The sequence below is a fragment of the Gobius niger genome (assembly GCF_951799975.1).
Source record: "Gobius niger genome assembly, chromosome: 1".
NCBI lineage: Eukaryota > Metazoa > Chordata > Actinopteri > Gobiiformes > Gobiidae > Gobius > Gobius niger.
In genome coordinates this window covers 38231191-38253234 of record NC_136852.1, presented here as the reverse complement: position 1 = coordinate 38253234, position 22044 = coordinate 38231191, and the positions used below count along the sequence as shown (strand labels likewise).

The 22044-nt window shown below is 43.3% G+C and overlaps 2 protein-coding genes across 2 annotated transcripts; both read left to right on the top strand.

Annotated features, from left to right (window-relative positions):
- Positions 1-2118: 2118 nt before the first annotated feature.
- LOC306973771 (uncharacterized protein) lies at positions 2119-4130 on the top strand (the record flags this gene model as incomplete). The annotated part of the gene is made up of 4 exons (XM_079570764.1): positions 2119-2409; positions 3159-3356; positions 3738-3823; positions 4074-4130. Exons 1-4 carry the CDS (start codon positions 2157-2159, stop codon positions 4128-4130), a joined length of 594 nt encoding a protein of 197 aa, XP_079426890.1. The 5' UTR covers positions 2119-2156.
- A 5405-nt stretch (positions 4131-9535) lies between these two features.
- ppm1f (protein phosphatase, Mg2+/Mn2+ dependent, 1F) lies at positions 9536-18916 on the top strand. The gene is made up of 7 exons (XM_079570596.1): positions 9536-9729; positions 14012-14121; positions 14186-14382; positions 14800-14988; positions 16438-16581; positions 18323-18416; positions 18512-18916. Exons 1-7 carry the CDS (start codon positions 9539-9541, stop codon positions 18859-18861), a joined length of 1275 nt encoding a protein of 424 aa, XP_079426722.1. The 5' UTR covers positions 9536-9538; the 3' UTR covers positions 18862-18916.
- Positions 18917-22044: the final 3128 nt, after the last annotated feature.

The window sequence follows — 22044 nt, the reverse complement described above, 5'->3', positions numbered from 1 at the left end:
TTGCTGTTTGTCAGAAGCCACATGGAGGACACGTGATTGCTTCTGGCAAACAGCAAACACGACTAATAGTTGTCCTGTGGACAGTTTCCCCCACCTGAGCTGTGTCTCTCTGCAGTTCATCCAGGGTCAGCATGGGCTTCTTGGTAACAGCTCTGGTCAGTGCTGTCCTTGTTCGGTCAGTAAGTTTAGGAGGACGGCCGGGTCTTGGTAGGTTTGCAGTGATGCCAGACTCTTTCCATTCCTGGATGGTGGATTTAACTGTACTTTGAGAGATGTTCAAAGCTTCTTCTCAATAACTTTATTCTGGACCTGTCTGGTGTGTTCTTGGACTTCATGATGCTTCTGCCCCACAATAGTTTCTAACAGACCTGAGACCATCACAGAGCAGCTGTGTTTGAACTGACATTAGATTACACACAGGTAGACTCTATGTAGTCATTAGGTCAACATGTGATCATTCAGAAATCATCAGGAAACTTCCGAAGGCACTTGGTTGCGCTAAGAGGAATGGGGGGCCTGTACTTATGCACATGTCACTTTTCAGATTTTTATTTATAAAAAAAATCAATAAGATGTGACTAAAGGCAGTAATAAGAGATTAAACAGGTCAGGTTCTCATCCAAATCCACTCTTTGATGACCCACTGAACATTTTCTGTGTCTGCTGCTCATTAGGAGCATTTTTTGTTTTAATGTTACGCAGTGTGCCTTTAAATAATCTCTTCAGTACTTCCTCTACTGAGTAGAAGTAATGTTACTTTATACTGAGTTTGTTTATTGCTGATCATAAAGCATGTGTCCAGGTCGAGCACAGCCTGAGTCTCTGAGGTTCACAGACGTCCAGCCCAGGAAACTGCGAGCCTCATGGGAGTGTAACCACCGGGTCCTGAGATTTGGTCTGTTTGTGTACCTGAGTCATCTGGCTGATCCTGAGTCTTATCTTCAGAGGATCTATGTCCTGGGACACAAATGCAGCGCAGAGATCCTTCACCTCCTCCCGAACACCTCCTACAGGATCGCTGTCTATGCAGGGTATAGCATTGGATACAGTACTCCAGAGACTGGAGTTCTGACCACGCCACAAGGTACAGTCCATAAATATAATATACAAGAGATCCGTTCAGCTCCATTCATAGTAATGATCCCGAGTGGTCTGTGAAATTAACAGGGCTGCTCAATCTCTTTCTACAAAGCCTGTTCCTTAAAAGGGCAAAAAGGTGAGAAGCCTTGCGGGGCAGCGGACCAGCTACTAGCCTCCACAGAGCTCCAGTTTTTAGAGCTGATGTACAATAACCAGCATGGTTAAACATATACATTGTCACATGGGTCATAGCAATTTTTGGAAAAAAATAAAAATCTTTGGAGCCAGATGTCTGTGTAGGCTCTCAGTCGTACAGGAGTTTTTGGAGCCAGGCTTTTAAGCAGTGCTAGGGAGGTGTGAAGTCACCACTGCAATCCTGTGTCTTTTGGAGTCGTCCCTGGCCACCAGGGGGTGGTATTACAGCAATGTCAGCTCCCTGCCATGAGGACCAACGAGAAGGGCTTTCCTCACCCAATGGTACAGTCCCAACACTCCTCCCTCTCCCCTCTTCTTCACATCAGAGTTAAAGGTCCTGTATGAAGGTACATTCCTGGAATATGATGAAGTCACAGTTTCAGATGGAGCAGGGATCAAAACAACTCATGGGATAACACTGTAATTAAAGGAATCTACAACAAGAAAATCTACAAATGTTGAACCTGATCAATATTTGTGAGGAAGGGAAGGAGTCTTTAGTGTTTTCTGTGACTGAAGTGTTTAGTGTTTTCTGTGACTGAAGTGTTTAGTGTTTTCAGACGGGGTGCGCCTCAGTGCGGGTCCCGGACGCTGCTCTGGTTCTGTGGAGCTGCTGATGGACGGGTCTTGGAGCAGTGTGTGTGGGAGGGACTTTGGTCTGACTGAAGCTGCAGTGGTCTGTGCGGAGCTGGACTGTGGCGCTGTGTCTGAGCTCCACCAGGGGGCGCTGTTCACTGAGGGTAACTCTCTGTTGGTCTAAGGCCCCGCCTCCACTGCAGAGAAACTCATCAACCTTTATGGTTTCACACTCTATTTGTAAACTGTCCATGTTTGATCCAGATGAAGTGCTGAGGTCAGATGAATTCAGCTGTGCTGGTAACATGGAGCTGAGACTCAGTGACCCGTGGAGACCAGTGATGACCAGTGAAGGCCCGGACTTGGACTTTGGCTCAGTGCTGTGTGAGCAGATGGGCTGTGGATCTGCTCTTGAAGTGAAGTATGAGAGGGTTTACTATGGGCCGTTCTGGTGGCTTCAGCCTGAGTGTGTGAAGCAGAGGTCTGGCCTCACAAACTGCCTGGACCTGGACTCACACATGATCGAGACCAAAGGCCGTCTGCATCTGATCTGTTCAGGTCTGTAACACCGACAGTGAGTTAAACATGTCACCTGTTGTATCAGTTGTGAATACTGAATACATTTCCTCTTTCTTTATATCTTCGCTCACCTGTAGCTAACAATTTTCACTTCACCTGTTGATTCTGATGAAACAACGTTGTTTCTCTGTCCTTTGTGTTATTTTTAGACGTAATGCATTTTAATTGTATTCATTTTTATAGAGAATCAATGGGAAAAGATTGTGCAGATTTACAACAGGCATTTTATCTGCCTCCACCTCCTTTACACCACAGATGGGTGTGACCCCTGTTCTCTCTCTCCACAGAGTTTGTTCCTACTGTCCGAGCATCCGTCTCCTCTGAGGGGGCGGCTGTCTCCTCTGAGGGGGCGTCCCTCTCCCCTGAGGGGGCGGCTGTCTCCTCTGAGGGGACGTCCCTCTCCCCTGAGGGGGCGGCTGTCTTCTCTGAGGGGGCCTATCTCTCCTCTGAGGGGGCGGCTGTCTCCTCTGAGGGGGCGTCCCTCTCCCCTGAGGGGGCGGCTGTCTCCTCTGAGGGGGCGTCCCTCTCCCCTGAGGGGGCGGCTGTCTCCTCTGAGGGGGCGTCCCTCTCCCCTGAGGGGGCGGCTGTCTTCTCTGAGGGGGCCTATCTCTCCTCTGAGGGGGCGTCCGTCTTCTCTGAGGGGGCCTATCTCTCCTCTGAGGGGGCGTCCTGGGTGCAGAGGGTCCTCCTGATGCTGGGGACAAACTTGTGTGTGTCCTGCTCTTTAGATGAACCCTTCCTACCAGGACAATTCCTCCTTTTGTCTCCAACTGGAAACTACACCCTGCCATCTGTCAATCACTCCGCCCACTTCCTGATCCAGGACTTCAGCCCTGCCCACATCGGGAACTACACCTGTGTTTTCTGTGGCACTGTCGACTTTAGAAAATGCTTGAAGAGCACAATTCTGTACGTTACTCCTGGAGGTACAGTTTGGGTTCAGAGAGATTCCAGTTTTATGTTTTCATTCTTCTATTATGCAGTGGTCTGTTAGTAAAATTACATACATTTCATTTCAATTGGAAAACAAAATCACTGATGACCCAACAATAATACAGTGAAGTAAACATTGTGAAAATAAAGATACAAATACTATTCCTCTCTTCCGAAATACGTGCTCGGTCAATCCTGACGGAGAGTCAGGATTGACCGAGTTGGGACAAACATCAGTCAAACATCAGTGTAAATTTGCCAGAACTGCAGAAATATTTGCAGTACGGCCACACTATCTCTGTAGGACAGTCATAACCTTGGTTCATCGTGAATAAATAGTCATTGTGTAAGAGTCATGTCTCCTGTGTTTGCAGCTCCAGACTCACCTCTGCTGATCAGAGCCACCGTCTATGTCGTCATCCTGACAATGTGGGCCATTGCCATGACGATCTACTACAAGGTACTAAACCAGGACTAAACCAGGACTAAACCAGGACTAAACCAAGACTAAACAAGGGCTAAACAAAGACTAAACCAGGACTAAACCAGGACTAAACCAAGACTAAACCAGGACTAAACCAGGACTAAACCAAGACTAAACCAGGACTAAACCAGGACTAAACCAGGACTAAACCAGGACTAAACCAAGACTAAACCAGGACTAAACCAGGACTAAACTAGGACTAACCCTCTGGTGTGTTTTGTGACAGATGTCGCCGTCAGAGGAAACCGATCAGACGAGATCGCCGCATGACGCCTTCAACTGAAAACGCAGTCCAGATGATTATTCTTTAAAAACCTTTACTCCCAAAAAAAGAATTAGAGTTTATAAGAATGATGGAGCTAATGAGCCACGCGGCAACTAGTGATCATAAAACACATTTCATTTTGATGTTTATAAGAATTTATACATATACATATTTATACATATATATATATATATATATATATATATATATATATATATATATATATATATATATATATATATATATATATATATATATATATATATATATATATATATATATATGATAAAGAGGTTTTCTACATTTTCTCATAATAATTGTGTCATGGTCAGTTTTAGTAACATTGTGCTTTTAAACTTTTTTGATTCATATCATTTATAAAAATATGCTGTTTTTCAAATCGCAGAAATGTATTTTATTTCTTTTTGTACAGTATTATTGTCAGTTCTGGTTGTTGTTTGAGATGCATCAATCCAATACTGGTATCGGCTATCGGAGCCGTTACTGAAAAAAAAAACAATATCAGGTATCGGCTACAAATATCCGATATGGAACTGATACTTGTTTTGGCTCTCACCCGAGGATATTTACTGTAGTATAGAAAACTCCAGTAATTCTTGTCAAATGTTTATCCATTACAGTTTATTAATAAAGATATATATATATATGTTTTTTTCATCATAAAATAAATGAAAATCCATTAATAGAAAGCTGTGATGAAGGCTGTTATTTATTTATTTTTCTTTAAGCATATTCAATTAAAAAGCATAGTTAACATTTTATTCAATTTGCTAACTTTAATACAATAGATGTGAAGTTATATACTGCTATATCTACTGAGTGCGGCCCAGTTATTTGTATATGTTTCTGTATGTGGTCCTCAGTGAAAAAGTGTGGACACCCCTGACTTAGAGAAAGACACTTTTAAGGAAGTCTCTTGGTATCGGTAAATATCGGATATCGGCAGTATCGCATCGGAAGAAAAAAGCTGGATCGGTGCATCTCTAGTTGTTGTAAAGCGCTTTTATAAATTGTATTGAAAATTTGATGGAGTTAAACAAACGTGTTTGCAATATAAACAAATGTTAAAGCCACATTGCGGAACATTGCAGGCGATACGTCTCTAAACTAAACGACTCCAAACACAAACGTCAAAATAAAGCATTTTATTTAAACCTTATCTTTGCTACCTGCATATCCATGGAGGCGAGCAGGTGATGTTACGCAGCGTGGCTTTAAAGAAATCTATAAAAAATGGCTGATAATGTCACGGATAATCTGACCATGTCTGAACCGCTGTGTTTTTATGTTTTTATATTTTTACATTTTATTGTTTTGTTCGGCTCTTGTATATTTACGTTAAAGAGCGGGTGTTTTGCTTTTATCCAGGTTTTTGGTGATAATCTCCAGCACATCTTTATCACTCTCTTATCACAATATGGATGGAAAACAGCTGAAACCATAGAAATAAAAAGGAGAAGCGGCGTTCGATCCTAACGGATGTGAACGGTTAGCAGGTCGACCAGTCCGTTAGCCTGCTCAATGTATTTTTCCTATAGCCATTAGCACTAGCCATCAAATCCGCAATTTATGAACAATTTAGATCTAGCCAAGGTGATATTATAGCCTGGTTAGAAATCATTAATGAATGCCTATGTTGAGATTACCGTATTTTCCGGACTATACGTCACTCCGGAGTATAAATCGCACCAGCCAAAAATTGCCTAATGAAGAAATAAACAACAGGCTGAATAGGCTTACGGTATGCTAACTTAACACATTGACAGTTAGCTATAGAGTTCGGGAAAGTCTACAGTTACCATGGAGATCGGCCATCTTTGCAGCTGTTAGCATACATTTCCATTGACTAACATTAGCTAAAAACAGTTTATAAAGTGGAGAAAATAGCCATGGAACAGCTCCGTTAGCTGCTGAGTTACTGCTGGTAAATACATCTAACTCACTGAGGTGTCCAAGTGTTTTAATGTGAGCAATAACTCCAGTATTTTAACATTTACTGCTAATCCCATAATGCTCAACGATATGACGTCACATTCCCGAACTCTATAAACAACTAAATAGATGTCTGGTATGTTAACGTCACATAAAGAGTTCAGAAAACTATAGCATAAAGAACAGACCAAAGTCTCCAGCTCACTCACAATCACTAAATCCAAATTTTTCAATTTTATTTATAAGTAAAATTCTACGCGGTGTGCCTTTAAGCAGATCAACATCAACCTCACTAGAAGCTGATTGGTCTAGATCAGTTTTATCCAGCAGAGGGCGCACTATCACGGTGCATCTGCCTCAGTTTCTTTTCCCTTTCCTCAAGTAACCCTGGACATTACAATTCAAACACACAATTCTCAATTCAGCCCAAAGATTGGAGGTAAGGAAACAGGGAAGAAGCTGAAGGTACAGCTTTTATTTTTTACTTTGTTAAAACCCTAACATTATTAACCCAATGATTTCTCTCCTTTTCTGCACTGATTACAATGGCCTGTTGTAATTCACAATAAAAAATGTATTTTGTTCATTAAATTGTCTCTGTCTCTTGATCCTTTTTATTGAAATGAACAAATGAAGTATAGGAGTACATTTTTTTTTATTTGTCATTTAAAAATAACAAATAATACCATGTACAGTTATACAGGAAAAAAGCTACAATTAAATAATTGGGACTGAACATATTTACCAGGGGTGGACTGGGACTGAAAGACAGCCCTGGACTCTGACCAGCCTGGCCCAAATTAGCCTAATTGTGCACTTCCACAAATACATATTTTAACCTCTTACCCCCCGCCTTAACATTAACAAGTGCATTTTCCCCAGTTCGGCTTTTTATCATTATTTTTTTGACTGGTATCATCAGCAAAAAGAACGGGAAAGGTGGTCGTAGAAACAGAAGCAAAATCATTAATGTAAATAATAAATAATAATGGTCCCAAAATTGAACCTTGTGGCGCACCATACTCCATGGAATTCCTTTAAGATTCATGTTTTTTTCTACTGGGCTTTACCCAAATCTAAAAGCTTCTCGACTGGAGAACAACAATGTAACGCCTCATTTGAAAGCTAAGACCTACAAAAGTGATGGAAAAACTTTTTCTCTTACATTTTCACATTTTCTTAAAGCAAAAAAGTGGCACAGAGCAACAAAAAACGTGCTGGAAAAGCAACAATAACACAACAAAAAAGCGACAGTAACACAACTAAAGAGTGACGAAAAAGCAATAAAAAAATCAACAAGAGAGCCACGAAAGAGCGACCAAAAGGTGACAACAATGTGATGAAAAACACGACAAAAAGGTTACGATCAGTTTGTAGGTCTTAGCTTTCAAATGAGGCGTTACACTGAGGCTGGAAGATCTAGTCCAGAAGCTTTTAGATTCGGGTAAAGCCGAACTGGGGAAAATGGGCTCAGTTCAGGTGGAGGTTAAGACGTAGAAAAAAAAATATATATAAATTGCACAAAATAAGGTTAAGGTGCTTTATCAAGACAACCAGTACCTCAAAATAATAGACTGTGACCAATCAAAAAGACTAACCATAATGCATTCTGCTAATCTGTTACCATATTAAAGGTGTTGTGTTCATTTTTATATAATTTTTTTTAATATCCTGTACCCTAATATCTTGATGCAAATGTTCCCCTTTTCTGTCTTCTTCTGTTTTGTATGATTTCATTTAATTTTATTTCATGTATTTTATTTATTTTATTTATTTCTGTGCTTCCTGTGGGCTTTAAACCACGTGCATATTTGTTTACATGTGTATTTATTTCTGCTACACTATTATTTTGTAATTACATTTTTTTTTTAAGGGAAAAAAAAGGGTGAAAAGGAAAAGACGGGGTGAGCACTTCCCTGCAGGGCCACCGGCGGCGCTGTGGTCCGCTCAGGTCCAGGCGGCGGCGGCGGAGGCGGAGGAAGCGGCAGAAGAAGCGTCACTGTTTCCTCCATCAACATTTTTTTCTTTTTTTTTTTAAAACACTTTTAAACTTTATTTTGGATATTTCCGCGAGCTTCACCGTGTCTGTCATTCGTTGCGGATCCGAGCTGCCTCTGAGCGCCTGCAGGTGACTTTCATATGCACTCATTTAACGCCTGTTTTACGGAGAAACGCCTCTGTTTCCGACAGAAGTGTAAAAACTAAAAGAGGCGCGGTCCGTTACACTCGCTACACTTTAATTCATGCGCTTTTATTCACGTCGCTGACATAAAACCTCTTTATTTCGCACGTTTCTACCTTTAATTCGGAGTTCGGTTGTGTTTCAGTGCGAGCCATGAAAAGGGAGTGTCCCGCAGTTTCCTCTCCGTAAAAACCTCACGTTACAGGGATATTATTCATTTGTTTTGGTTGTTTATCAACGGTTTAAGGCGAAACGCTATTTTGATTTCGAGCTTCAACTTTCGACACAGAAAAGTCAAATATGCACCCAAAAAAATCGTGTTATTATTTCACGGAATCCTCTTTAATACAGGTTTTTAAAAAATGAAAATATTTAAAGGAGATGCTGGAAAAAAAATAGTATCCAAGTTTTGATGCTGCTGGTCCAGGTACAGTGCTAATTAAAGGAAGTGACTTGGTTGCTCCAGCTCAAATATTTTTACCCCAAATAAATTTTCCCAATTTTTTTTTCTCTTTTTCCAAAAATGTTCCCTCATTTTTGCTTATTTTCCATATACCCCCCTAATTTTTCTAAATTTTTACACAATATATTCGACATTTTTCCCCCTATTTTTCCCCCATTTTTGTAACCGCTTAACACCCACCTGAACCAACAACATTTTCTTCAGTTTGTCATTAACCAAATCAAAAAGCTTCTTGAAAACGGCGCCAAAATAGAGACTAAAAACTAGATGAAAACGAGGATGAAACTGCAACAAAAAAGCCACCAAAAAAAGTGACCAAAAATGACCCCAAAAAGCGATGGAATAAGTGGAGAAAATGCACTCGGTTAAGACGGGAGGTTAACACATTTTCCCCTGTTTTTGCCACAATTTCGTCCAATTTTTTTCCTAAATTTCCCCCCATTTTTCCTACATTTCTTAACATTGGAGATGAACCCGATATAGTAAATGTGCAGATCTGGTCCTAGACGACAAAAATCTGAGCATAGGCATCGGAAAAGGTATATCGTTTAGTTATCGGTATCGAAAACCAAGTATCGTTAAAGTACTGGTGTCGGATAAAATGTAATGGTACCCAGCTCTAGTGACATTTTTTCCTTGTGCCTCTATCTCTGCTACTGTGCATTTTGTTGTTGCGAATGACGAATTCCTGGTATTTCCTGGACTTTTCTTCACAAACTTGTAATTTAAATCATGTAAAGGTATTATTACTACTTGTTTGGTATTGTCCCAAAAACGTATCCATGTTATTAACCTACCGCGATTTTCCTACAGCTGAAGGAGGAGCTGATGGAGGCCAAGGAGGAAGCGAAGGAGGAGGCGGAGGCGGCGCGCAGCTTCCTCTCCAGGTTCACGGAGGAATTCCCCGCTGCCCTGGAGCAAGGCGCTGCGCTGCCCCTGCGCCCCGTCAGCAGGAGGGTCAGTGAGGAGGAGCTGCAGGGGGAGAGTGTGGAGCTGGGCCTGAGGCTGCTGTCAGACAGGTACCGCTTTCCCCGAACACGAAGAAAAGTCTGTGGCTGCAACTTTCAGGCTCCAGACGTTTAGCCGAGGCGAGTGCCGCGTGCAAGCAGTGTTCATTTGGTTGACGAAAATGTTTAGTCATCATTTTAGTAATATTTTTGCTGAAGCTAAATTAAAGGTTTTTTACTAGACTAAAACTATGACTAAAAAAATATCCAGATATTTTCGTCAACTAAAATACGACTAGAAAAAAATGAAAAGAGACTAAAATCATCCAAACTTCCAATGACCGTCTGAAAGAGCCTCATATCATTTAAATTCACTGCCAAAGGAACAGCTCTGAGCTTTGTTCACGTGGGAGACGCTCCATGAAGCAGAGGACCTGATTAAATGCTATTATAATGAATATTATACATTTAAAGTTTGACTAAATTGGTTTTAAATTTAGTCAAACTAAAACTAGACTCAGATTGAAGAGAACTATACGTCTAAATCTGGACTAAAATTAGATGACATTTTTGCCAAAACACTAAAACTGAAAGGAATAGGCCATCGTTTTTACACACTGAGATATGTTCTTACCTTAGCTTTGACGAGTTCTTTAGGACCTGTCTGATCTTCCCCCGTGCCTTCAGTCACGTAAACACAGCGCAGACGGCGTTAGCATTTAGCCTCTCCCTCTCTCCTCTATAGCTCCAAAACAGGTCAAGATAGAAGCTACCAAGCTCTTCCACGTTTTCCCTATTTAAACATGGTTACGTGAAGTGTTCCACTACAAAGTATAATTACACAAAATTAAACAGTGTGGATTTTCTAAGCGGATAAAAGGGGGAACTATATTGTAAGGCGTAATAATACTAGGAGTAGTTTGGCATCCGCGCAGTAAAGTGAAGATTCCACAAAATCCACATTGTTTAATTTTGTGTAATTATACTTTGCAGTGGAACACTTCACGTAACCATATTTAAATAGGGAAAACGTGGAAGAGCTTGGTAGCTTCTATCTTGACCTGTTTTGGAGCTATAGAGGAGAGAGGGAGAGGCTAAATGCTAACGCCGTCTGCGCTGTGTTTACGTGACTGAAGGCAGAACTCGTCAAAGCTAAGGTAAGAACATATCTCAGTATGTAAAAACGCTGGCCTATTTCTTTAAATATGCTAGTATATATAGCATGCTAGTACAGATGTCATAATATCCATATAAAGTTGTCCAAATGTTCCAAATAGCCGCCACATCAAGCAAATGCGCTCCTCTCTGTTTCGTCCAAATGAACTGAAGGGAAAATGAAATGAAAAGTCGCTGCACACAAAAGGCTGTCAGCTGTTCAAGTGAGTCCCGTTAGTTTCAATGGGACTCACCCAATGTTGACTTCCAAACATCTGACAAACACTAAAGGGGCGCTTGACCAATTTGAGAATTCGGCCATGTTTAATTTGGGTATTAAAATGGACCCGATCTTAAATTTGACCGACATGTTACTGGTGTGGTCAAGTCTAGTTTTAATTACTTAACATGACTTGTAAGAGTCAAATACATCTTGTCGAGGCATCATTTTGAAGCTGTTGTTCATGCCTTTGTGACGACTCGACTCGATTGCAGTATTGTAATGCTCTTTTTGTTGGTTTGAGTAAAAATGCACTTTTGCAAAGGGAAAAAAAGCCTCTTAAAGGAGCTATACCTGATTGTACAAAGAAACAGGGTCACATTTCAAATTGCTATTTTCTGGTCCAAGCTCATCTCAAACTTTCCTGATGCATTCACAACATCAACATTCATCACAGGGACTGAGTTTTTTTTATTTTTTGTATATCTTTATTTGAATTGGGACAGTGCACATTAATCAACATGTGTTTCTTCAACATGTAAATGTGCCGGAGTTAGCCATATAGGCTCATTTTCATCCGTAGTCCCAGGGCAGGTTGATGTCATGACAGATAGGACAAACACAGGCACAAACATACAGCAAAAACACCATCACAGAGACATAAATGAATGACAGTGAATGATAAATGACAACATTAAATATGTAAAAAGTAGGTACATTTTCACAGATAAACGATCAGAAAGGGACAATACACAAAACACCACAATCTTCCACACAGCAAGACCTGTATCAGTGGTTGGTGACTCTAGACCATGCTGTGTTCACATGTCTGATTGTCCAAAAGCCACTTCTTCACAGAGTTTCTAAAAGTGTGGAGTGAGGTCAGGTTCCTCAGTTCTGTTAAACCAGGTTTCACAACTTTCAGGAGGAAAACTGTCACTTCACTGTAAAATATGCCTACTAGCCTGACATTATATGACTGTTTAAAAGGCTTTAAAACCAGTGTTTTTTGGATAAATGTCTGTTTTTACCATATACTAAAGGACAAAACAAATGTTATTCCAATAACAGAAAATCAAAAAATCAAGGAGAGCTCCTTTAAATGACAGTTTTGACTTGAGATCACAACAAATGGATCTTCCCGCCAGGTCTCCACAGTGCCATGGTTCAAACAGAGAGGAGCACAGAGACATGGGTTTTGGAGGAGATGTGCTGATGCTCGCTCTCCTCAGACTGTACAAACGCCTCTGGTCTCACCGGGTCTGGACTCGCTCTGCAGCGTCTGGAGGAACATTCCAGTCGTTCCAGAGTGGAGTCTCTCCTGTGTGTTCATGCACCGCGGACCCACAGGTGTGATTCAGTAAAAGCAGCTTTAGTTCAGCAGCTCTCCACATTAGACGGACCTTCAGGCGGAGCACCACTTCCTGCCTTTGTTCTGTGGCGCCTCCTGTGTTTTCTGGTTGTGTGTGAACCTTCCTTGTGAACTTTTGAGTTTTGGACTTTAAATTATTTCTGCGGAAATCATTTAGAATAGAGTAGTTGTGTTTTCCAAGGCACTTATTCAGCTCTGGTTAGTTTAGTTTAGTTTAGTTATGTCTTTTGCCAAAGCCTCGCCCCCTGGTTACTGTTGCTAGCTCTGTCAGGAAGTGGAGTTTAACTTTAACACATCTCATAACAGGGAGAAGTGTGCGTTAGTGACTCTGTTTGGTGAAATACACCAGCACGATCTCCTCCAGATTGATGCTAAATGGGTCACAATGTCCAGGAGTGTGACACTATATCGGCATTGCAAAATATCGCAAGCAGAACAGCAGAGGGCAGCACTTGGACCAGCACTTGGAAAACATACCCAACACATATGTTATTATATCATTTTAATTATAGTTTTATAATTATACAAAAGATTGATTTGGGGTTGATTTTGTGGACAGTGGTTTCTTGTTTATTTAAAGCCACACTGCGTAACATTTTACCCTATAAAAATATTGAAATTACAAGCCTTTATTTTACGTCAGATATTTTCATCATGGAAAAACACCTCATACATGTACAAACAAACAAGTGCCTTTGCTGTGAGTGGCTCATCTCTCCTAAGACTGGCTGTAACTTTACTGGGAGTGGGTACATCTCCCGCTCGTTTCCATGGAGATGTGACTAAAGTCGGCAGAATTTGAGATTTAAACAGGTTTTGTTCTCATGCTAATCCGCTCTTTGATTATCCACTGCATTTTCTGGGTTGAGCTGGTCATTAGGAGCATATTTTGTACTGATGGCAACAGTATAGTCCAAAAAGTTACGCAGTGTACCTTTAAATATAAATGAAGTGATGTCACTAAATCAATAGATACAGACGACATCTCGTCATAGGAGGGGGCGTGGCTTCGCCGAGGGGAAAATAGAATCTTTAGAGAAACACAATTTTTCACTCTTTTTTGCCATTTTCTGGTAGAATATCAACTTATTTATCACATAAATAAAGTCAAGTGTAAATCGGGCCCATATGGATATTTTCTCACAGCAGATTGTTCAGTAGAAGTGAAAAAACGGCAGTTGTAGCTGGCCCTAGCTAACCGTTAGCATTAGCCCGATGCTAACATGTAGCATCATGTTAGCATTCTCCGTTATTCATGTATTTATGGGCTGTTGAACCACTTTGCTCCTCTCCATGTCTTTGTATCTTTATTTAGTAGAAACTATGTTCATATATTTCAGCATTTGTTACAGTGGTTTTTGAATAATTAGAGAAAATATACATTTTTTCAAAATTGTTTTCCCCCTTAACTGTTTTCAAAAATGACCATATATGGGCAATTCCAGAGATGCCGTCTGTATCTATAGACCTATTTCCAGTGATTAAGTCAAGGATCATTTATTCACTTAAGAAAAAGGGGAACACAGCTCATAATAACCAGTATAAATCTTAAATAATAGTATGTAGTTCTGTTTTTGGTGTGTGAGGATGCTTGGTTTCTGTTTCAGAGGCGCTCCCTCAGCCCTGGCCGCTCTCCTCATTCACTCTGCTGCCTCTGAGCTGCTGCAGAAGGATCTGACGGCGCTGCGCTGCCCCCTGGAGGACGAGCAGCCCGTGTGTGAGTCCAGTCCTGCCCGTGACTCGTTAGCTCAGTGCTGAATGTGACCTGTCTCTCCTCTTAGTGCTGGAGTCTGAGGGTGTACAGCTGCTGTTCCTGAACGCCCTGATCAACAGCGCCCTCCGCTGGCGCGACTCGCTCCCTGCGCTGCCCGCCGTCCCACCGCGGCTCGTCTCGCTCCACGCCATCAAGAACTCCCGCCGCAAGATGGAGGACAGACATGTGGCTTTACCGCACTTCAGCGAGATGTTCGGACTCAGTGTAAGTACTACTACTACTACTACTACTACTACTACTACTACTACTACTACTACTACTACTACTACTACTAGGGTTGCAAAATTTTGAGAATTTTCAACGTTGGAAATTTCTCAAGGGAATTAACAGGAATGTATGGGAATCAATGGAAATTTACAGGGAATTCATACACCTGAACACAACACCTCCTATTGTATTGGTCAACATTTGTCATTGTTTCAACTCAAATAAATAATCCCCCTTTACATGTTTTTTTTTTTTGCCCCAATTTTTTCTCTCTTATAGAATTATCAATGCTTAAATAATGGTTTGTTGTTGTTAATAATTGTTAATTCATTAGACAAATGCAGAAGTATCATGTTTTGTGGTAGAGCCAAAGCTCCAGTGGCGTTTGATGTGTAATGCCCCCCCCCCCTGCAGGACGGCGTGGAGCGCTCCTTCTTCGCCGTCTTGGATGGTCACGGAGGAGTGGACGCCGCCGCCTTCGCCGCGGTGCAGCTCCCTGTGGTGCTGAGCCGGCAGGAGAACCTTCAGACCAACCCCGAGGAGGCGCTCACTCAGGCGCTCGCAGAGACCGACCTGATGCTGCAGCGCAAGGCCAGCAGAGAGGTACGAGCACCATGAGCACCTCAGTGAGAACCTCAGTGAGAGCCTCAGTGTGAGCCTCAGTGAGAACCTCAGTGAGAGCCTCAGTGTGAGCCTCAGTGAGAACCTCAGTGAGAGCCTCAGTGTGAGCCTCAGTGAGCACCTCAGTGAGCACCTCAGTGAGCACCTCAGTGAGCACCTCAGTGAGAGCCTCAGTGAGAACCTCAGTGAGAGCCTCAGTGAGAACCTCAGTGAGAGCCTCAGTGAGACCGTCTGAAAGAGACTTCAACAATCCAACACTTGGTGAATTGGTCTTCTTTTAGAACATTAGCCTTTTCTTTTCAGTTTTATTTTGTAGTTTTATTTTGTAAAGCTTTCAAAAATTAGACAGCAACAATTTTAGGCTGTATCCAAATGTCCACACTATTCCCTATATAGTGACTATATAGTGCTCACGCCATGTTGTAGGGGTGTCCGAAAGTAGTGAGCATCGATGGTCACTAAACGGGTCAATATAGACCACAATGCATTGCGAGAGTCGGAGAAGAGCCTGACAGCGACAGGTCTTTGAACTAAACAACACGACTGAATGAAATCAGCTGTTTCAGTCGTGTGTTGCGGATTTCTCATGAATAAACGACCAAAATATAAACGGTTACAGTGAAAAGATGCTAACGTTAGCTGCTAACCTTTAGCTTGAGCTGTTAGATGACCGACAGCTTCCTCTCGGATAATCCAAGCCATTCATGTAAAATCCATGTGAAGTAAAAGCGTATCTGTCGTATTTATCCATAAATATTCCACTGTCTCATGAGTCTGGTTGGTCTTTATCTCAGAAATAATTTATTCCCGGAGTTTCGCAAACTTTTATCAGATGTAGCACTCACTCTGCTGGTGCTTCGGACACCGGGCTCTGACCTACTTTCGGCGTCTCTGAGCTCACGCTGGGGTGACTTTTTTTTTTCTTTTTTCTTTTTCTTTTTTGTGATGATAGTAACGCCTGTAAAAATGCCAAAACAGTCGCTCTGGTTCATAAAATAAACGTTTGTAACAATAAATAAATTCAGATAAAGAAAAATAAAAAAAAACACGTGACAAAACGTGACGTCACACAGCGCGGAGAAAGTAGTGGACTTGTGTCCGAATCGCCAACAGAATCAGTGACTATATAGTGACTATATAGTGCGGGCCTGTGTAGTGAATGAGGGGTTAGGGAATAGTGTGGACATTCGGATACAGCCTTATTCTCAGACTATAGATACTGTCTAATGATGAACATTTAAGTTATTTTATTTTAGAACCAACATATTTATATTGCACTTTCATTCTGTTTTCTTTTCCAAAAGTTTCCTGATACTTCCTGTATCGTAATACGTATCGATTCAGCCCCGAAGTATCTCCGCATGTCTTGTGTGGTGACCCCAGCGGGTCGTCCCAGCCCTAATGTTTCTATTGTTCTTCTTCTGTGCTCAGCGTCTGCGCGGGGGCTCCACCGCAGTGGCCGCGCTCTTCCAGGGACAGCGCCTCCTGCTGGCCTGGCTCGGAGACTCCCAAGCTCTGTTAGTGCGGTGCGGGACAGAGGAGGAGGTTATGGAGGCGCACAAGCCAGAGAGAGAGGTGAGAGGGAGAGGTCATGGAGGCCCGGAGAGAGGAGGAGGAGGAGGAGGAGGAGAGAGAGGTGAGAGGAGGAGGAGGAGGAGGAGGAGAGAGAGAGGTGAGAGAGAGGAGGAGGAGAGAGAGAGGTGAGAGGAGGAGGAGGAGGAGGAGGAGAGAGAGAGGTGAGAGAGAGGTGAGAGGAGGAGGAGGAGAGAGAGAGGTGAGAGAGAGGTGAGAGGAGGAGGAGGAGAGAGAGAGGTGAGAGGAGGAGGAGGAGAGGTGAGAGGAGGAGGAGGAGAGAGAGAGGTGAGAGAGAGGTGAGAGGAGGAGGAGGAGGAGGAGGAGGAGGAGGAGGGAGAGAGAGAGAGGTGAGAGAGAGGTGAGAGAGAGGTGAGAGGAGGAGGAGAGAGAGAGGTGAGAGAGAGGTGAGAGGAGGAGGAGGAGAGAGAGAGGTGAGAGGAGGAGGAGGAGGAGAGAGAGAGGTGAGAGGAGGAGGAGGAGAGAGAGAGGTGAGAGGAGGAGGAGGAGAGAGAGAGGTGAGAGAGAGGTGAGAGGAGGAGGAGGAGAGAGAGAGGTGAGAGGAGGAGGAGGAGGAGGAGGAGAGAGAGAGGTGAGAGAGAGGTGAGAGGAGGAGGAGGAGAGAGAGAGGTGAGAGAGAGGTGAGAGGAGGAGGAGGAGAGAGAGAGGTGAGAGGAGGAGGAGGAGAGAGAGAGGTGAGAGGTGAGAGAGAGGTGAGAGGGGAAGGTCATGGAGGCCCGGAGAGAGAGGTGAGAGGAGGAGGAGGAGAGAGAGAGGTGAGAGGAGGAGGAGGAGGAGGAGGAGAGAGAGAGGTGAGAGAGAGGTGAGAGGAGGAGGAGGAGAGAGAGAGGTGAGAGAGAGGTGAGAGGAGGAGGAGGAGAGAGAGAGGTGAGAGAGAGGTGAGAGGGGAAGGTCATGGAGGCCCGGAGAGAGAGGTGAGAGGAGGAGGAGGAGAGAGAGAGGTGAGAGGAGGAGGAGGAGGAGGAGGAGAGAGAGAGGTGAAAGAGAGGTGAGAGGAGGAGGAGGAGAGAGAGAGGTGAGAGAGAGGTGAGAGGGGAAGGTCATGGAGGCCCGGAGAGAGGAGGTAGGAGGAGGAGGAGGAGGAGAGAGAGGTGAGAGGAGGAGGAGGAGGAGGAGGAGAGAGAGGTGAGAGGGAGAGGTCATGGAGGCCCGGAGAGAGGGGTGGGAGGAGGAGGAGGAGGAGGAGGAGGAGGAGGAGAGAGAGGAGGAGGGAGAGGTGAGTGGAGGGGCAGGGAGAGGTCATGGAGGCACAGAAGCCGGGGAAAGAGTTGGGAGGAGGTGAGAGGCAGAGGGAGAGGTAGGAGGAGAGAGGTGAGAGGAGGAGGAGGTGGAGAGAGATGAGAAGAGAGGAGGAGAGAGAGGTGGGAGGAGGAGGAGGAGGAGGAGGTCATGGAGGCCCGGTGAGAGGAGGAGCAGAGAGAGGAGGAGGGAGAGGTGTGGAGGGGCAGGGAGAGGTCATGGAGGCGCAGAAGCCGGGGAAAGAGTTGGGAGGAGGTGAGAGGGAGAGGTAGGAGGAGAGAGGTGAGAGGAGGAGGAGGTGGAGAGAGATGAGAAGAGAGGAGGAGAGAGAGGTGAGAGGGAGAGGTAGGAGGAGAGAGAGATGAGAAGAGAGGAGGAGGGAGAGGTGGGACCTGGGTCAGGTACCTAGTCCAGACGACACTCTCTTGGGACAGATGTGTTTGTGCGTTTTGCCTGTTCTCTGACCTCTGACCTCTGTGTTCAGGACGAGAGGCAGAGGATTGAGCAGCTCGGAGGCTGTGTGACCTTCATGGGCTGTTGGAGAGTCAACGGGACATACGCCGTGTCCCGCGCATTAGGTCAGTACTTAACTTAACTACATCATTGTGCTGCTCTGTGCTGTGACACTCTCTCCTCCCCCCGTCTCCCCCGTCTCCCTCGTCTCCCTCTTCAGGAGACTTTGAGCAGCGCCCGTACGTCTCCTCTGAAGCTGACGCCGTGTCCCTGGAGCTGCGCGGGGACGAGGATTACCTGCTGTTGGCCTGTGACGGCTTCTTCGACTCGGTCAGACCCAGCTCTGTGCCCGGGCTGGTGCTGGAGGCGCTGAGGAGCCCGCCGCCCTCTGAGGCCCCGCCCTCTGAGACCCCGTCCACTGAGGCCCCGCCCTCTGACCCTCAACGCGCTGCGCTCACAGCGGCCCAGACTCTGGTCTCTCGGGCCAAAGACGAAGGGTCCAGCGACAACATCACAGTCATGTTGGTATTCCTCAAACCGCCCTCGCAGATCCTCCAGGAGAGCGTCTGACCCCGCCCCCAGGAGAGCGTCTGACCCCGCCCCCAGGAGAGTGTCTGACCCCGCCCCCAGGAGAGCGTCTGACCCCGCCCCCAGTCTGACCCCGCCCCCAGGAGAGTGTCTGTCCCCGCCCCCAGGCCATATATCAGCCTGATATCTGCACAGGCCGATGTAGGCTGTCTGACTCCTGTGATTGATTGATTGATTGATTGATTGATTGATTGATTGATTGATTGATTGATTGATTGATTGATTGATTGAGTTTATTTCTCTAGTCCAGTGGTTCCCAAAGTGGGGTCCTCAGAGTCATCACAGGGAGGGCCCCAAAGCTTATCCACAAAACATTGGAAAAAAAAAACATTTGAAATTTGAAAAGAAACGTGCATTGATTTGCTAATATTTACTAGGGCATTAACGACTACTGATTTTTAAAGTCGACTTATTTGTCGTAACAGTAGAAGTGGAGTCGACTAACGAGGAAAACGCCTCACTTACATGAAGTCCTCGTCCAAGTCCGTCATGTAACATGGAAGCAACTAATGCAGCTTATTTTCTAAGTTAAAATACAATCTAGTGGCTTGTTTCCACTATGCTTTAACTTGATTTTGAAGCAATGCTCAGTGTTAAACACACTCTGCGCCTCCAGAGTCACTGCGTATCCGTGTCCTCCTTTGTCTCACGGTGCCTCCCTCTGCTGTTCAGGATCATCCTTGTTGTAAATCCAAGGTCTGAAGCAAACGAGCTTTCGGTCCCAAAGTTGCATCATAGTTGACTCCATGTCAGTGTCATGTCTAACGACTAGCGGTCAGTGGTTTTTGCCGGTGTTTAATGTCCCTCCAAAAGGGGTTTTGCCTTGAATGAATGAATGTTTAGACTAGGCAGAGAGAGAGAGGACTCGTCTAAAATGATATCGTTTCGTGCCGTACCAATCGACCAGTCAGATAAAGCCTATTATGTACTACTTTAAATCAGTATTTAGCCGACAGTCATCACTAGAATTTGTTTTTATGTCATTTTAGCTGTAAAACAATAACACATGTCGATAAAGCTGCTGCTGAGATTTACGTCCAGAGCTGCTCCAGTTCAAAGTCCACATTTATTGACTTTATATTAGGGCTGGGCGATCTCAGTTTGGACCATTAAAAAGGTCATTTCCGTTACAAATATTCCTCGTCTGCTCTCAAAAGCAAAACTTCTTATCAAGCCATGGAGTTTTCAGAAGCGTTTAAGTTTTATCCTCCTCATGACAACCGTCTCCATGGAGACTCAAGGGGAAAGGGGCGGAGTTAAATGGTGCTGCTCAGAGTGAGGGGAGGTCAGAGGATCAGACCAGACACTTTGTAAAGCAGCAGAGTTTCTGGGTTCTCCACTGGCGTCATTTTCGAAAACAGTCGTCAAACATGGTCTGTTTTTAAAAGCAGGAATGAATCGCCCAGCCCGACTTTAGAGGATTTTCATATATTTGGATGAAAGTCGTCAAAGGTCAGGAGCCGCTCTGGAGTTCAGAATCGAACTCTTCACGGCTCTGAAAGGTCAAAATGTTTCTTCATCCACAGAGTTTAACCGTCGCTACACGAGGAGACGAAGCGGTTTGATCCAAGTGCCAAAAACCCCTTCGCTTTCCCTCAAAGAGTCGTCCACTTCCCCACAGCCCCCTGCGTCTGCGTCTCTTCACTTTCTATTGGTGCTAAAACATTTCAGTGTTTCCTGTTTTTGTACTGATTGACTGTAAAGCTCTGACTGTTACTGCACTGAAGTCTGCCGTGCTGCTCTTGTTTTGACAAAAAACTAATAAAGAAATCGTTTAAAGCGTTTGGTGATGTATTATTCCGTGTGGGCTGCAGTCAGGAATGTTTCGGTAAGTCCCACTTTCAGACGTTTGTGGAGAATATTGCTGGGACCGGAGCTGTCCATGGTGCTGATTTGGAGAAAGAAGAGCCTGGAGCTTAACCTTTTTCACACTGTGGCTCATGTTTTTTGTCTCCCCTTTCACCTCCCGCTCCCGGTTCTGACACCTTTGTTCCAACAGACACCTTAACCTCTTACCACCCGCCTGAACCAAATGCATTCTGTCCTCTTTGGCTGTTATATAGGCCCGTGTAACACCTCATTTGAAAGCTAAGACCCACAAAACTGATCTTTTTCCTCGCGTTATTGCTGTGTTGTGTCACCTTTTGTATGTTTTTTTTTCTTTTTTATCGCATTTTTGTTGAATTTTTGTCATTTTTTTGTTGATTTTTTTGCTGATTTTTTGTCATTTTTTTGTTGATTTTTTGTCATTTTTTTGTTGATTGTTTTGCTGATTTTTTGTCATTTTTTTGTTGATTTTTTGTCATTTTTTTGTTGATTGTTTTGCTGATTTTTTGTCATTTTTTTGTTGATTTTTTGTCATTTTTTTGTTGAATTTTTGTCATTTTTTTGTTGCATTTTTGTCACTTTTTTGTTGAATTTTTGTCACATTTTTGTTGGATTTTTGTCACATTTTTGTTGGATTTTTGTCATTTTTTTGTTGGATTTTTGTCATTTTTTTGTTGGATTTTTGTCATTTTTTTGTTGGATTTTTGTCATTTTGTGGGGGATTTTTGTCACATTTTTGTTGAATTTTTGTCTTTTTTTGTCTTTTTTTTGTGAATTTTTGTCATTTTTTTGTAGAATTTTTGTCACATTTTTGTCACTTTTTTTGGAATATTTGTCATTTTTGTTGTTGAATTTTTGTCATTTTTTGTTAATTTTTTGTCTTTTTTTTGTTGAATTTTTGTCACATTTTTGTCACTTTTTGTTGCATTTACATCCTTGTTTTCTTCTCATTTTTTGTGGCTGTTTTGGTGCTTTTTTCCCAAGAGGCTTTCTGATTAGGGTGAAGCCAAACTGGAGAAAATGGGCTCCGTTCAGGTGGGAGTTAAGAGGTTAACTGGGGATGTCACGATACTACATTGAGTCACGATTATTGTTAGGAGAAATATTGCAATAATTCAATTATTCAACGCAAGGAGGAAAATCTTGAACATTTCTCCAAACTTTTACAGTCCTGTCTAAATGTCCACAAAAGAGAAGCAAGGCATTTTACGTACATTTTCATATTCATTTAGGGTTTAGTCATTAAATCAAAAAAAGTGAAATAATGTATTAAAAGCAAAAGGTAAACTCATAAATAGGCAGTAGAATATTATTTTTAGCTAAAGAAAGCAAATTTAT